The sequence below is a fragment of the Leptidea sinapis genome, chromosome 23, assembly GCF_905404315.1.
Source record: "Leptidea sinapis chromosome 23, ilLepSina1.1, whole genome shotgun sequence".
Classification (NCBI taxonomy): Eukaryota; Metazoa; Arthropoda; class Insecta; order Lepidoptera; family Pieridae; genus Leptidea; species Leptidea sinapis.
Window position 1 is genome coordinate 693,902 of NC_066287.1, and position 16,538 is coordinate 710,439.

At 32.3% G+C, this 16,538-nt stretch overlaps 2 protein-coding genes across 2 annotated transcripts in view; both read left to right on the forward strand.

The window, feature by feature from the left end:
* LOC126971401 (alpha-1,3-mannosyl-glycoprotein 2-beta-N-acetylglucosaminyltransferase) overlaps positions 1-16,538 on the forward strand; it is a 258,468-nt gene that overhangs the window by 119,069 nt on the left and 122,861 nt on the right. The window lies entirely within an intron of this gene.
* LOC126971439 (homeobox protein Hox-B6-like) overlaps positions 1-16,538 on the forward strand; it is a 43,662-nt gene that overhangs the window by 6,034 nt on the left and 21,090 nt on the right. Inside the window, exons 2-3 of the mRNA XM_050817759.1 lie at positions 2,573-2,930; positions 3,884-4,084. Coding sequence (XP_050673716.1) covers positions 2,591-2,930; positions 3,884-4,084 — 541 coding nt within the window. The 5' untranslated portion in view covers positions 2,573-2,590. The remainder of the gene's footprint in view (positions 1-2,572; positions 2,931-3,883; positions 4,085-16,538) is intronic.

The following is a 16,538-nucleotide window of genomic DNA, read 5'->3' on the forward strand; positions in this document are numbered from 1 at the left end:
GCTCCATCTACAGGATCTACTTTACACTTCATTAAATTGACTTGGGATGTCGCTCTTTCAAATCTAAACAATTCGATATTTTAAAGAGCTACTAGGATTAATTATACAAATTAAATTTGTATTTGTCCCAGAAGTGAGGGATATCACTTTAAAAGAACAATTTATTTAAATAAAAAAATGTTTTGTTGAATAGTCTGAACACACCTTAAGAATTCTCGGTGCCGAATCTACTTTTTTAATTAACATACTTATCAATATACACCTTCCTTATTTTTATAGGTTAGAGATAAAGAGCTGATTGAAATATCATTAACCAATTATCTACAGATAAAATATGACGCTTCATAAAGTGATAGCAAATGGTTCATGAAAGTTACTTAATTAAGTTTGACGCGTGGGTAGCATAGAGTATGTAACGGCAGGTTTCTATAGATATTTTATCGTAGTCCTAAATTAGCAATTAAGGATTCATTTTAATTTAATCCATTTCCCGTTTTTGGCTTTGAAATTGCTAATATATGGATTTTTTTGGTTATTAACTGTCAATCCAGTAATGGGATGACGCTTTTATCATTTATATGTCTACATAGACTATGGCAGCTGTGGAAATGTTAAAAAAAATTGAGTTTAGAGTTTACCAGTGGGGGTTTACGGGCTTTGCACAGGATGCCAGCTAGATTATGGGTACCACAACGGCGCTTATTTCTGCCGTGAAGCAGTTATGTGTAAGCATTATTATGTTTTGGTCTAAAGGGCGGAGTAGCTAGTGAAATTAAGGTAAAAGATAACATATTATGTCTCAAGGTGACGTGCGCAGTAGCAGTGCCGCTCAGAATTTTCGGGTTTTACATTAATCCTGAGCGGCACTTCATTGAAATGGTCAGGGTGTATCAATTACCATCAAGTGAACGTCCTACTCGTCTCGTCCCTTATTGTCATAAAAAAAAGTTTATATGACAATAAAATTTTGTCTACAATTAAACTGCTTTTTTTATTGACTCCAAGCCTGGTCAAAATAGCCTTACCACCGTAACGGCGCCAAGTGTGTTTTAAATTAAAACGTACAACAAAGAGGCGTATCATGAAAGACTCGAGCCTTAATCAAACTGTACAATAGAGGGAATTGAAAAATAGATAATAAATAAACAAATAAAATAAAAAGCCTATTATTTCTTGTATTATAAAATAGTAAAAATACAAACTTTTTTTACATTTACATTTTTGATAGTTTAGTATTGCTAAATTAGATAGAATGATAAATTATATAATATTTCTTGCCTCGCACAGCCACTTTGTGGAATCAACTACCGGCAGCGGTCTTCCCGAACAGATACGACTTAGGGACCTTCAAGAAAAAAGCATAGAAATGCGTTGCCGGCCTTTAAGGTTCCCACCTGTTGTTGCGGATGTCCATAGGCGGTTGCCTCACCTCTCCCCATCCCGTGAGCCTCTTGCCCGTTTGCCCCCTCACATATAAAAAAAAAATATATAAGAATTAAAAAAGTACCTATGCAAGAACCCCACTTATGTGAGGGCCTTTGGCAACGGTCTTCCAGTTTTTACCAGCTATTTTTATTATATCGCTATCCCAACGAGTTACCGGTCCTACTTTCTTTCTAACACCAACAGGGCCATAGCGTCAGTCTTGAAGACTATCGGTCATCGCTCATCCTGGGTACATGTCTGAGTATAAGTCATCTTCTAATATAGATAATTCTGGTGTCGCGGTGTTTGTAGTTAAACTCCTGCGAAACGGCTTGACCGATTCTCATGAAATTTTGTGTGCACACCAAGTAGGTCTGAGAATCGAAAAACATCTATTTCTCATCCTCCTAAATGTTAAGGATAGTCCACCACAATTTTTTTTGTTAATTTTTTAGATAAATTATTTATTTTTTATGATGAAAAATACATATAACCCTAAATTTTCAACCCTCTACGATCAACACCTATTTTTGTATAGCGATTTTTATAATATTCTATTATGGAATAGATAATGGATGGCCACAGATCCGCAATAGGGTTGCAAGATGGCAATCGAATACAATAATTGTAGTACGATTAACTTTATGTATCTACGATATATTTGGTAGGTCTGAGAATCGGTCGTCATCCAATTTTTATGCACTAAAAATTTTAATTATTGAATTTCTTTTTAATTACTTTATATGGCAATACAACGTTTGCTGGGTCAGCTAGTTATTTTAATAATAATAATTCTTTATTTGCATAATGTAGTCAAAGTTAAACACAAGATTATAAAAAAATAAAATCACAAATTTAAAAAGTCGGATACAGTATAAAAATTGTAACTAATTAGCCATTGATATAATTGAGTTTTAAAAGGACCGAAATTCAACATTTTATATTATCGACGACACCAAATGGCCCAATGGAAGACCAGCGTTGATTTTCAAACCAGCAAACATGCTGAGGTGGGACAACTTTGTGACGTATAGAAAATAATATTCCTCAATATTGTGTCTTTTATTTAGTCTTTTGTATTTCCATATAGCCTTGTAGGTATGTACATAAACATTTTTCTTTCTTAATCAATCTATTTCTTCCACAGAGTTACTAAATCGTCATCATGTATCGAGACTCCGAGGCACAGATTGACATTGACCAGGACTCCAGCAGATCAAATACCCCAAAAATGTTCTACAAAGACGACAAAACAGTCCTGTCCACGAAGAAATCCTTCTGTATCGACGCCTTGTTGTCCAAACAAATTGACGAAAAGGACCATATAAACAAGAATTATATTACGCGGTATCAGGACTTTGATACTAGGGTGGAAGACAGTCCGAAGAGTAGTAGTAGAAGTGTATCACCAGGGTCAGATGATGGAAATCGATCTGAGAGTTATAGTCCGCCTATTTCTCCTGGTGTCGAAGGTGGAAGTGAAGAGTTTGATACTTATAGACCTGGTAAGTAGGTTTGAGCAGCAGTAGCACTAGCTGTACCTGTAGATATTGTTCATCTGGGGCAGTACTACCTAAAATGGTATGATCCATTAATTTCAGTTTTTTTTAATGGAATAGGAGGACAAACGAGCGTATGGGTCACATTGTGTTAAGTGATCACCGCTACCCACATTCTCTTGCAACACCAGAGGAATCACAGGAGCGTTGCCGGCCTTAATAAAGGTGTACTACAACCTACTACGCGCTATCTTGACGGTATCCATGTCGTATCGTCCCGGAAACACCACACAAGGCAGCTCATTCCTCAGCTTTGTAGTACGTGACTTGTCAACAAATATATCTACCGTCTCAAATAGCGTTGTATGGTTTGGACACATGTTATGGTGGATATGGTGGAGAATTGTTTTGAACTGGCTCTGGCAGACAGTTGATAACATATAGAAACGCCAGATAGAAACTAAACGAATTTCATTGTATTTATCATGGATATGCAGCTTTTGATAAGCATCTTAGATCATTTAAAATACGTGTAGGACGTCACGTCACATTTTGCTGTTAGGCGGCGTATGACAACAGGGCAGGTACGTCTTACACTCTTGATACGTCAGTCACTTAAGTTAATTGTACATGAGTAGCAGAATATAGAGGCTAACAGTTCTCCGCTATTAATTTCGACGTTTACACTGCTGTCACAGTCTTTTTAGGCGAAGACGCAGAAGTTACGTCTTACACTCGCGATTTGTAAGTTACTTTGTATTAGTTGCATTGCCCAAAACAGAGGTTAATTGTCAACCTCAATTTTTTTCGACGCTTTCAAAGCTGTCACTATCTATCTAGACATATAAATGATCTAAGGTGTTGGTTTATTTTAGCCTTCGGACATAATAAGAATATTACGATGTAATTGTTTGGAAAGTTGTCTTGCGGATCGTTATATCGATTCACTGTATTCACAGGAATAATTCCAAAGCCGGGACTTCTACCTCAGAACCCAGCGCTGGTGGCGCAGTCGATGTTCAACTATCAGATGAACCCGATGCCGGGCGCTCCAATGCCATCAGCCTTTCACCACCCAGGAGACAGGGTGCTTCATCATATGCAACTGGAATGGCTCGCCAGGACCGGAATGTTTTATCACAGGATACCTGAGTTAGGAGGTAAGTAGATATATTATCTTTAAAAAATGCTGTTTATTTCCTTCTTCCCATTATTTAGTCCGCTGACATGACACATTATAAGAGCCGAGCATTGATTTTTACTAAACTACTAGACTCACAATCACGGTCAAAAATTAGCAGAATAAAAGAAAAAAAGAAGCAGAACTCTGCACACGCGTCTGTTAGGCACAGTTTTGATTCAGTTGTGTTTTGGCCACGCAATGACAAAGTGTTCAATGAAAACTCCGATAATGTCCGAATGTCCAATGTCGAAATGTCCGAATAACAGCATATCCAATCTTAAAAATGGAGTGGAATGGAGTGTCGTATGTTAGGTAAGTGCCCCTTTAAATTAACAAAAATTGAATAACAAACTTGACGTTTTAATCATTTTATTAAATAATTACATTTCAATTGCTTAAACAAAATACATCGCCGCGGCCAATGAAATTTGCGATACAATAGAACCTTGAATATTAATACCACTAAAAAAGGTGTCAAATTGGAATATATTGTGCTAAGTTGCTCTCATTAAAACTTGCATATGGTGTTTTATTATTTTTTTAAAGATATAAAGCCCTAAAGACATAAAGGATTTGCAAAATCACAGAACAGTTTAAAGAGACCTATTCTGTGTGCAAAATTATCGGAAATAAGCATTTTTGACATACTTTCTCACAATATGGATTGATTTCTAATGATAATTATATATTAATAATTCTTTCATCAGTGTCTGTAATTATTATTATTATTTATTTAAAAACATTTAGTGCTCTACCTTTTAAATATAAATCACAGCATCGTTCTGTACCTCCATAAATTATTCTTCTATAAGAAACAACATAAAAATTTAGCGGAACATAGACTTACAAAATACAAATATCTACCCGCCAATGCAGCCAACATTGAATTATCGCGTCTGTCAACATACAGCTCAATGACAGGTGTCAGATTTGCGCAACTATTTGTCTACACCCTTACCGCGATTTGACAACCCTTCGCGCGGCCGTACACAGTACACTCTCTTGTGGCGAAATGGATTTATTGAATGTGTAGGGTGAATATAACTGATGGAAACAAAGTTAAAAATGAAGTCAAATGATTTTCGATAATGTTTTTCAAATTATTTTAATAAACTTTAGTTTCACAGGGATAACACAATGTTTTATTAAACTCAAAAGGAACATTTGTGAACGGTTGATTCAAATTCAAATTTTTATTCAAAATAGGATTTAAAACCACTGTTTTAATTGAACGCCAAACACAACCACTAAGTAACTCGAAAATGTATGCCTCACACATGGGAATAACAGGTGTAAGAAACATAGCGGGCTTCTTCTTTTTTTTTATTAAAATTTCGTCTCCATAAAATTTATTATTAAATAGCCTGAGGGCGGTCGCTCCATTCCCAATCTGTAGTATCATTATGAAAGTCATTTACGTTATACCTGTACTACATAAACATTTTTTAACTCTTCTTTAGAATTTCGTAACACAATTTGTCGTAGACATCTGGGATCAAGTTGTAAAAGCATGTACATTGCCCAACAAAAGACTTACTAACTTGATTGCACTTTAAGCCTTCGTTTGCGAATCTTTCTGGAGAATTTGCTATATATAAAAAAGTCTGCGCCGTCGGCGTCAAAATCTCGGGATTAAATGTACTCAATAGCCTTTTCTGTTCCCTCGCTAAAGTGTATGAAATTTCATGATGATCGCTTGAATACAGGAAGCGTGATAGTGTAACAAACAGACTAACATTCGTATTTATTGTAGATATTCACGTATACCTACGGCCGACGGCCAAGGAAAGCTGACGAAGTGTATGACTGTGTGTGGCTAGACGAGTGAATGAGACGGGGGACTTTTGCGTTCGTAATTTTTAGTTAATTTATAGTATTATTTTTACCAGTGCGAGGCTTCTCTGCACAGGATGCCGACAAGAGTATGGGTACACACAACGACGCCTCTTTTTTTGAAGCAGTTATGTAGTCAGCATTATTGTGTTTCAGTCTATTACGTAGGGTGCCGTAGCTATTACTTGTTAATTACTTGGCAAACGAGACTTATTATATTCTTAAGGTGACGAGCGCAATTCTAGTGCCACTAAAAACATTTCGGGTTTTTCAAGAACACTGAGCAGCGCGGTACTTTTGCATTGTAATGGGCAAGGCGAATCAATTACCATCAGCTGAACGTCCTTATTGTCATAAAAAAATAGCAAGGAGCACGAAAAAATATGGGTGTTTGTCTGATCGCCTAAACCTTACATCGTATATTATCTCGGAAAATGACTTAATAGAGTGTACGACAAGACCAAAAATTGCTAATTACAATAATAGTAAAAGGTCGAATTTCTAATAATAAGGTAAAAATTAATCTTAATAAGGTAAAAGGAATCTTGGATATAAGATATATATCTTGGATATAGCTTTGATATAAGATAATATACTTGAAAACCTACGAAGTGAGCCCTACACTCTTGAAAATTTTTTTATATAATTTCAGCTGTCAAATGACTGTCAACGAAATCAACGATCACGCTAAGCTTACACTCAGCTTAATTTTCCGTGAGTAAAGTCTAAGCAAAGTCTAAATACGCGCTATATATCTCATCCTTAGACCTCATATAACTTAAATTGATCCTAAATAGCCCACGCAGTATCTAATTATAATCAAAAAACCTATTTTTAATGTAATCTCCTTGCTCACTAAAAACCGGAATAATAATTTAACCATTGTCAAATTAGGAAAAAAAAACATCGACTAATGCGACGCCACACCTGTCACTCAATAAGATAATTGCAACACAAATAACATGTGTGTCCACACGATTAGCTCGCGTTAAATAAAATAAAACGCATTTACACCCCTCCGATAACTTTAATCTGGAATAGTTTAACTAAAGACCAATACCCCAACATGGATTGGGGGATAGTAGATTAGAATGGATGGTGCTTTTTAACAGGCTTCAATTAAATTGCGTATTTTTTATCTAAACTTTTTTACTTTGATTATAGAGTTTTATGAACTCATGACTCAAAAGTTATGTTCAATTTTGACAATACACACAGAAATAAATTTAAATGTTTTTTACCAAAGGCTTTCTTTTAAATTTTACTACTCAAGAACGTAAATTAACGGCCGTTTTCAATAACGTATCTCTAGTTACGGATACATTGCTATCACCGTTTAATGACAAGATCTTATCTATCCATAGTTATAGTCCAATGCTTTATGTCGATAGGTTATTGAAATGTTGTCACCGTAAAATGATAGATTTGTCTACCTCTTGTAAGTTAAACTAAAGAAAGATAGGTTATTGAAAACGGCCGCTAAACAATCAGACCTTCTGCGACTATATAATATAGATATTATGTCTATTTTATAGCATTAGCAAACGATGCAACACAATATTGTTTTTTTAGGAAGAGTCCAATAAGATAAAACTTTATTCAACAAACTTAGAAAACAATAATATGCACAAAGTATATATAGTATGTAATAATATGCACAAAGTATATAGTAGGATACGCAATCAGCAGAATAAACATGACTTTATAAAAAGGGGAGAAGAATCTAATCTCATACTGCAAAATTATGATGTCGTTTCGACGTTTTGTAGATTGAATGAAAGACGAGGAGGTAGTTGTATTTTATTGGAGAAATCTCTAGATTATAAGATTCTCGATCAGTGTACTGAATACTCAACCGAAAAAATATTTGAATGTTGTGCTGTTGAAGTAAGAGCGATAAATTGCTACATTGTTTGTATATACAGGACACCAAACTCAAATATTACTTTATTTTTTGAAAAATTAGAACTACTTCTCCATAAACTAACCATCAATAATAATAAAAAGATTATATTAGCCGGAGACTTTAACATTGATATATTAAAAGAAAATCAGATATCAAAATTATTTCAAAATCTATTAAGTAATTTCAATATTAATATAAATATAACGGAACCAACTCGACAACAAGCATGCCTAGATATAATAGCGACAAATATTCCTACAGCAGAAGGCAAAGTAATTAAACTTTTTCTATCGGACCATGAATCATGCCAACTAGTAAGTTTACCGAAAATATTTATAAATAAACCGAAAAATTGTTCTATAAAAATTAGAATTATTGTCAAGAGAATATACATAAATTTAATATGTACTTACAATCTCTAAATTGGATCGATGTATTAAATGAGTCAAATGCCAATACAGCCTTCAAAAATTTTCATGATTTTTTCTGCCTGTTATACGATCTTTGCTTTCCCATATATAATAAGAAAATGTCCAATTATGTTGGCAATAATAAATGGATATCAAAAGGTATTAAGGTAGCTTGTATTAAGAAAAGACAGTTGAGATTTAATCACTACAAATCAAAGTCTCATGAAAGTAAGATAAAGTTAAAAAAATATAGCAAAATATTACGGTCTTGTATTGACTGCTCTAAGAGACACCTAAATAATCAATATATACAAAACTCAAAAAATAAAACTAAAGCTACATGGGACATAATAAAGAAAAAAGGTAGTCATAATAATATGATAGCTAAAAATTGTATTGACCTAATTCATTATAACGACGTTGATATAACAAATCCATTAGACATTGCAAAAACATTTAATATTTCCTTTATTGATTTGACTAAAAATTGTAATCATAATTGGAATAATCAATATAAATACAAAATAAATTCAATCAATAATAGTATATTTCTCTCTCCATGTTCCGAAAACGAAGTAATAAAGATAATAAATTCTCTTAAAAATACAAAGGCAACAGGTTATGATTCCATATCTACACATATACTCAAACACTGCAAGCACAATATCTCTCATACTTTGACTTACTTAATTAATATATCCTTTTCACAGGGTGTCTTTCCAGAAAGCTTAAAGTTATCTGTTATTAAGCCTTTACTCAAAAAGGGTACTAAAACCGATATCAATAATTTTGATATGTCAAAAGCATTCGATTTTGTTGATCATCATATCTTAATATATAAATGTGAAAAATATGGTATAAGAGGCCCTGCTCTAAAATGGATTGAAAGTTATTTAGCCGATAGACAACAAATTGTAGAAATAAATAACATAAATGAGAAACTGGAGATGACTACATACAAGTCACCCTATTTAATTAGTAAATTTGGAGTTCCTCAAGGAAGTCTTATGGGACCCTTACTGTTTTTAATTTATTTGAATGATTTACCCGATGTGGTTGACTATAACTGTGTATTATTTGCAGATGACATATCCATAATTATTCCTGACGAGCATAAAGCGATAAATAATTATAATATGACTATTAATAAAAATTTAGAAACTATATTGACATGGTTTAATGAGAATAATTTATTCGCTAATATGACAAAAACTAAATATATACAATTTTCTAATTATAAAACAATACATAAATCTCTAAATATAACACACAGTGACCTAACGATTAAAGAAACAAACACAATAAAATTTATAGGCCTTATATTAGATTGCAATTGTAACTGGAAAGCTCAATGTGATACAGTGGCAGGCAAAATAAATAAGTTCGTTTTCGCTTTAAGAAGGCTCAGACAAACTCTATCCTCTAATGCTGCACTTACTGCATACCACGGTTATATTGCGTCAGTTTTACGGTACGGGTTAATACTATGGGGAAACTCCACTAATATTTCAAATGTTTTTCTGGCACAAAAAAAATGTATAAGAGCTTTATGCAATGTCAGTCCTCTAGAATCGTGTAGACCATTATTCAAAAAGCACCGTCTGTTAACGCTTACTGGTCTGTATATATTAGAAATTTGTATGGTCATTAAAAAACTGGGTGAACTTTTTAAACCAGCTAAGGACTATTCCATATTAGGATTAAGAGATCCAACTCGCCTTCTTATGCCATACTGTAGAACAGCGCTTCATCAAAATAACGCAAATGTTATGTGTATTAGGGTATTTAACCACCTTCCAAAGAATATTAGAGAGATGCCTAAAACATTAATGCATAAAAAATTAAAATTATGGCTAATAGATAAATGCTTTTATAGTTTAAAAGAATTCTTTAGCCAAAAATAATAGTATTCAAATGTAATTTTTGAGAGGTACCTACAAACTAATGTTTATTTTATATTATATCATTGAATTAAAGCTACGTAATGTGTATTAAGAACGTATAAGTATAAATTAAATATGATATTCCAATATTGACAATCAAATATTTGTATGCCGATATATTGGCGAATTGTGCTGTACACCAATTAATTGTTAACAACTATGTTACCACGATTCATACAAATAAATCATTTCATTTCATTTCATTTCATTTCATTTCATTTCATTTCATTTCATTTCATTTCATTACAAAGGTATGCACATAGCTTAAGAAATTTTTACTCTCGTCTTTGTTACAAACTGAGTTACAGCAAAGTAATGATTCTCGCCTCGTACAAATACAGGTCATTACTAACGGCCGTATTCAATAACCTATCTATCCTAAGTTTAACTTACTAGAGGTAGACAAATCTATCCTTTTACACTTACTTACATTTCAATAACCTATTGACAGAATGCATTGGACTATAACTATATTGGACATAATTCCTATGGATAGATAAAGATCTTGTCATTAAACGGTGACAGCAATATATCCGTAACTAGAGATACGTTATTGAAAACGGCCGTAAGTGTATTCTGCTATGATCTATCGTATTTACCCGCGCAATTGTAAGCCCAGTAGGTACTGAACGTACAAAAGATTTTGTAGTATATGCTAGCAGTACAGATAAATCCTTGAGAGTGAAAATATTTAATGTGAAATGTTATGTAGGTACTTTATAAGTACATTAGGACTGAGAAACATAGTAGGTAATATTGAGATACACTCTTTTTTAAACGTTAACAATAATCATTATCATAGTATGTTTATTATATTCTGTCATGGCTATACTACCCGAGCGATTTCAATTTAATTCCCAAATAATTTTACGTAAAGAATTTAGTAGAAGAAATAGAACTACGATATTCAACATGGGTGAAGTCACACATGTACATTCATAGATATAATGAGACACGTCTCCCAGGCAAAATATGCAGATCTCTATTTGTCACCGACCTGGCATACTTCATTGGCCTGTTGTTTGAAAGGGTTGATCTTAAATTTTGGAAGATCTTTTGATTTGAGTAGTACAGTGATGATATTGCTCCAAAAAACCGCCGATCTTCTTGTAAAATCTCTTGTGTTGTTGTAAAACATTATTATTATTTTTAAGCACATATCTCATATCACTCTCAAGCGTCATTACACCATTTAATTGAAGTACCAAAGGAATCTTGAACTAGGCTTAGTTTGTAAATTATTTTCGGTGATTATTATACAAACATTTTCCTCATTCTATGTATTACATTATTGATATCTGATTACGTGATCTGAATATTCATTTTTCTTCCTATTGCCGCCATGAACTGTCACCACTTGCATGTGTAGCGTTTCTATCTTCAAGTAATCTCCAAAAATAAACAAATCGAGGAATGCATGGTTTGCAATTTCTTTCCATGGTGTTTCTATGTTCCCATGTCATATCGTCTCAATAAATGAATACTTACTTACTTCCACTTTGAAGACCGGCAACACTATGTAATTCTTCTAATTTTTGAAAGTGCATGAGTAGTGGTGGGAATTTATTATAAGGTGGTTCTCGCAGGTTTACATAAAAATTATGTGTTTTTATTGGAAAAATTTATATAAGCAATTCTTTATCTCATCGTGTTATCTGTCGAGTGCAATAATAGTTCAATCTTGATATATGGCCTAAATAACATCTGTCAATTTAAATCTTGTAATATATCATTTTACCTTAATACCAATCTGTCAGTGGTCGTATTATGTTTGATAACGAAGATTTCTCAAAAATTGCAAAAATTAAGTAAGAAAACTTACTTATAAGCTTTTTGTATGAGAGTAAAAAGAGGCGAGCAAGACGTTCACCTGATTAAAAGGGATACGCCCTGCCCATTACAACGCAGTGCCGTTCATTCATTGCCGAATTGTACTGTGTATCTACCAATTGTTAAGAACTGTGCTACCACGACTCATACAAATAAATAAAATTCATTTCATGGTTCTTGAAAAACCCTAAATTCTGGCGAGATCTCAATATTTATTAAAAATATTAATTACGCTTGTCACTTTGACACATAAGATGCCAATTTTCTTTAGCCCGGTAATTTCATTAGCTACGGCGCCCTTCAAACTAAAATACAATAACACTTGCACATTACCGCTTTATGGTAGAAAATGGCGCCACTGTGGTACCCATTTAGCCGGATTCCAGAGCAAATAAGCCTTCAACAGATTAAATGTAAATAAAACTTTACGTAGACCGTCTTTCATGTGAAGAAACGTGATTTAATTATTATAATATTCATTGTCTCTAAATGAATTACAAATATTATCAACTTCCGTAGTATGAAATCGTTAAAGATACCAATAACCTCACTAAATTACTGTGACCTCATTAAATATTATAATAAAATTACTCATAATATAATTACTTGAAAAACTAAATACACAACTGCTCGGTATTGGAAGAGAATTAGCTCAAATATATAGCCTAAGACCCCCTTATTGGCAAATGGGCCGGTAATAATAATATATAAACAAACTAAATGAAAACTCCTAAAAAAGCAGTACTCAAACTATAATAACATCATTCACGTAAACAAAAATTTTCATAAAATGAAAACTACTAATCCAAACTATGTCAAATTTTATGGGACCAAATGGAAAACATTCTGTATCAAACTAAAGAAGAATCACGAAAATCGGATCATAAATATCAGCATAATCGGTGTACATACATATACAAAAAAATTCCAATCGAATTGAGAACCTCCTTCTTTTCGAAGTCTGTTAAAAACGTATTTTTCGTTATTTATAACCCTAATACAAGTTTTCAAAGTATGCTGTTTCGTACACACCGGATTATATAATAATCTTCAAATCCTTATTTTACACTCTGTATAACAGACCATTTTAATTTTCCAAAAAATATGCAATCCAATCGCCAGAAATAGTTAAATTATTATCAGTTTAATTATTTTGTACAAAGCGTAAAACCAGTTGTAATAAATGCTTTCTTCATTATTACATTTTGAAATAGCCTTTCCAACGGTCCAACCATACATTAGAGGTACCTATAATACCTTTTCCTAGGTCACAATTGTATAAATGTATAATATAGATAATATAGAAATAATATAAATATAATAGAGAATACTTGGTCACCTGAAGATATAATTTTCAGAAAGATATATAGATGGCGCTAGTTTGCCGCCACAGCTCTCATGGATTGGATTTGAAACGCGCTATCGAAATTTATTCAGATTTTGTCGGTCCGCCACGTGCCCCTTTCAACTCTGCTTCCCCCAAAGATCGTCACGATCGTATTTATTTTTGTATAATGAGTCATGCTAATTGCGTGACATCATTTTATTAAGTTACAAAATGATATGTTATTATTGTTAAGTATTAACTTGCTAAGAGAATTAAAACACTACGTTCAAGAGACGGGAGTGCCATAGAAAATAATGAGAAATATCGCTTGTATTGTATTGTACTAAATCTTGTCACCAACATAATCTGATGATGTGATATCAGAGCTGCCAATATAATTAATATATAGGGTTGTAATCAATCCATAATTTTAATCGATAATTAACTATACTATACAAATATGTACATTCTTATAATGTAACTGTCGTTACATTAAAATATGTAATATGTGATCTAATTTTAAGGTTCCCTTTGTTAATTTTAAGATGGACCTAAGCCAAGTCCAACTAGTTTAAACTAGGGATACGTTTTAGTTATGTCAAAAAAAAAACAATATACATAATTAATATTTTTAATAGTTTTGTTTTGCGTTGTGTAGTAGTTTCGGTTTAGACAGTCTTTGGTATTCGTTTTTCAGATGCTACAATAAATATTTTTGAAGTCGTAGGCGTGGGTCCTGAAATTTTAACACAAATAAGTTAACCCTAATTTTTAGGCTTTAAATATTTTTTGCACATCATGTACAATATAATATAATAAAAAGGGTTTTAAAGGTTAATACACCCATAAACTATTTTAAGATCAATAAACTTTAATTTAATTAATTAAATTTTAATTACAAAAATATAGATACTATAAAATGAAAGAAATAAAAATAAATTTAATAATAATTTAAAATAAATGATCGACAATCGATAAAAAACACTACAGATAGATTATAATAATATTATAACTTTTACTCTAGATGAATTAAATCAATACTCTATCACTTTTAATCTGTTTAAGCATTTTTTATTAGGTTATTATTTGTTCTTTAGTGCTTACCTTTCTTTATCCAAAAAGAATAGAGCCATGAAAATTCTCTTACTCCCATCTGACCGGCCAGGGGGCCTACTCCTAAAATCGATATTCGATAAGTCGTGGCGTTAGTCGTGTCGTGTTAGTTACATCGTAATCAATATCGAAACGATGATTGAACGAACGAAACATTATTCGATATTATCGGGCCTAACCCTACTCTTAGTTGAAAATGTCAGAGACGAATATTCGAATTTCACAAATAATCAAACGTCACTTTTACGATAATCTCAACGACACCTTCTAGGCTGTCGATGCTATTATCGTTTCAAGGTGTATAGATATATTTGCCATACAATATACATACTTAATAAATATTATTGAAATAATTATATGTGATTTACTATTTAACAGGATTTTTTTACTACTAAGTCATTTAAGTCATTTTGTTGATCGTTTATGCGTAGAAATAATGCTAATGGCCGCTTGAGAAATAGGAAGTCGACGAGAAGGGTTGAGTTAATTTTTTTTACAATTTATTATCCGCAAGTTTTGTATTATTTATTAAATTTTAAATGGTCATATTATATTCATTACAATTTTTTTTTAACATTTACATTATGAGTAAATAATACCAAATTGGTGGTGCAGAGTCTGGCATGGTCCTTAGCGCCTAAACTATGTTTTGACTTTTGACACTTAACAGCGACATAGCACAGATAATGTTTAGGTTTGAACATATTTCATTCACACTAACATCGTAAAAACATCAAAATATTAGTCTATGGTAACGATAAACGATAAGGAATTCGAACATTTGTTAGAGTAGGATAGTTGCGATATATTCGGAGTATTATCGTATCGTTCCGAAAGTATATTTTACAACTTTTTTTACATTGTATAGCTTAGAAATGTCTTACGCATTTATTCTATAAATAATTAAGCAAATTACCCTGAACAATCTATATATATATATATATATATTTCAGATTCAGGACCCACGCCTACGACATGTATTACAACATCTGAAAAACGAATACCAAAGACTGTCTAAACCGAAAGTACTACACAACGCAAAAGAAAACTATTAAAAAGGTATTAATTATGTAAATTGTTTTTTTTTTCTATGAGATAATTGAAACGTATCCCTAGTTTAATCTAGTTAGACTTGGCTTAGATCCATCTTAAAATTAACAAAAGAGAACCTTAAAAGTAGAAATTTTTATATTAATTTATTATATATACGAGTTTATATTTTTCGATAAAAATTATGGATTGATTGCAAGCCTATATATATGAATTGTATTGGCAGCTCTGATATTATGTCATTAGGTGTTAATGTTGGTATCAGGATTTTGTAAAATACAATACAAGCTACTATTATCATTATTTTATATGGAACTCCCGTCTATTAAACGGAGTGTTTAAATTCTCTTTGGTGGTAGTGTGGAACGCGCGTAAACGAAAATGTTCTTTTTTTGAAATTCATACAGATACCACGCATCAAGCAATAAGAATGTGGCTGTCTGTTCAAACTCTTTGCGCAAGATGGGATCAAAAAAAACAAAGGAGTGTTATTATGAAATTCAGTATAACATAACACCATCCGCTTGACGATGTAATGGTTATCAGGACATACTATTAACTAATTATAAAGACTATAATGTAGTATATTTATATTTTATACACCCTAATATTTTCGTATTATGAAAGTTATACACAGTCACAGTAGACATAATATGTGTCAGTATGGAAACTAGGCCTTGTTGATAAAATACTTACCTACATGTGCGTACAGTAAGTTCAGTGAAGCAATAGGGTTGTCAGGTTATTTTTTTAACCGACTTTAAGAAAGGAGATTTCGAACGAATTTCCTTATGGGGCGTTGCGGAGCGAAAAAAAGTAAAAAGCGTAAGATTTTTATGTATAGTGTAGGTATGATAGCTATACAGTGTATAATGGAATATTATAGTCTACATGATGACTGTTATGTAATATTTTTAAACAATATTTTATTGAATGTTTTTCTTGGAAATACTTTTTTTTGGATTTTTTTATTAATTTTCGTTGAAATAATGATAATAATATTTGAAATATTGATGGGA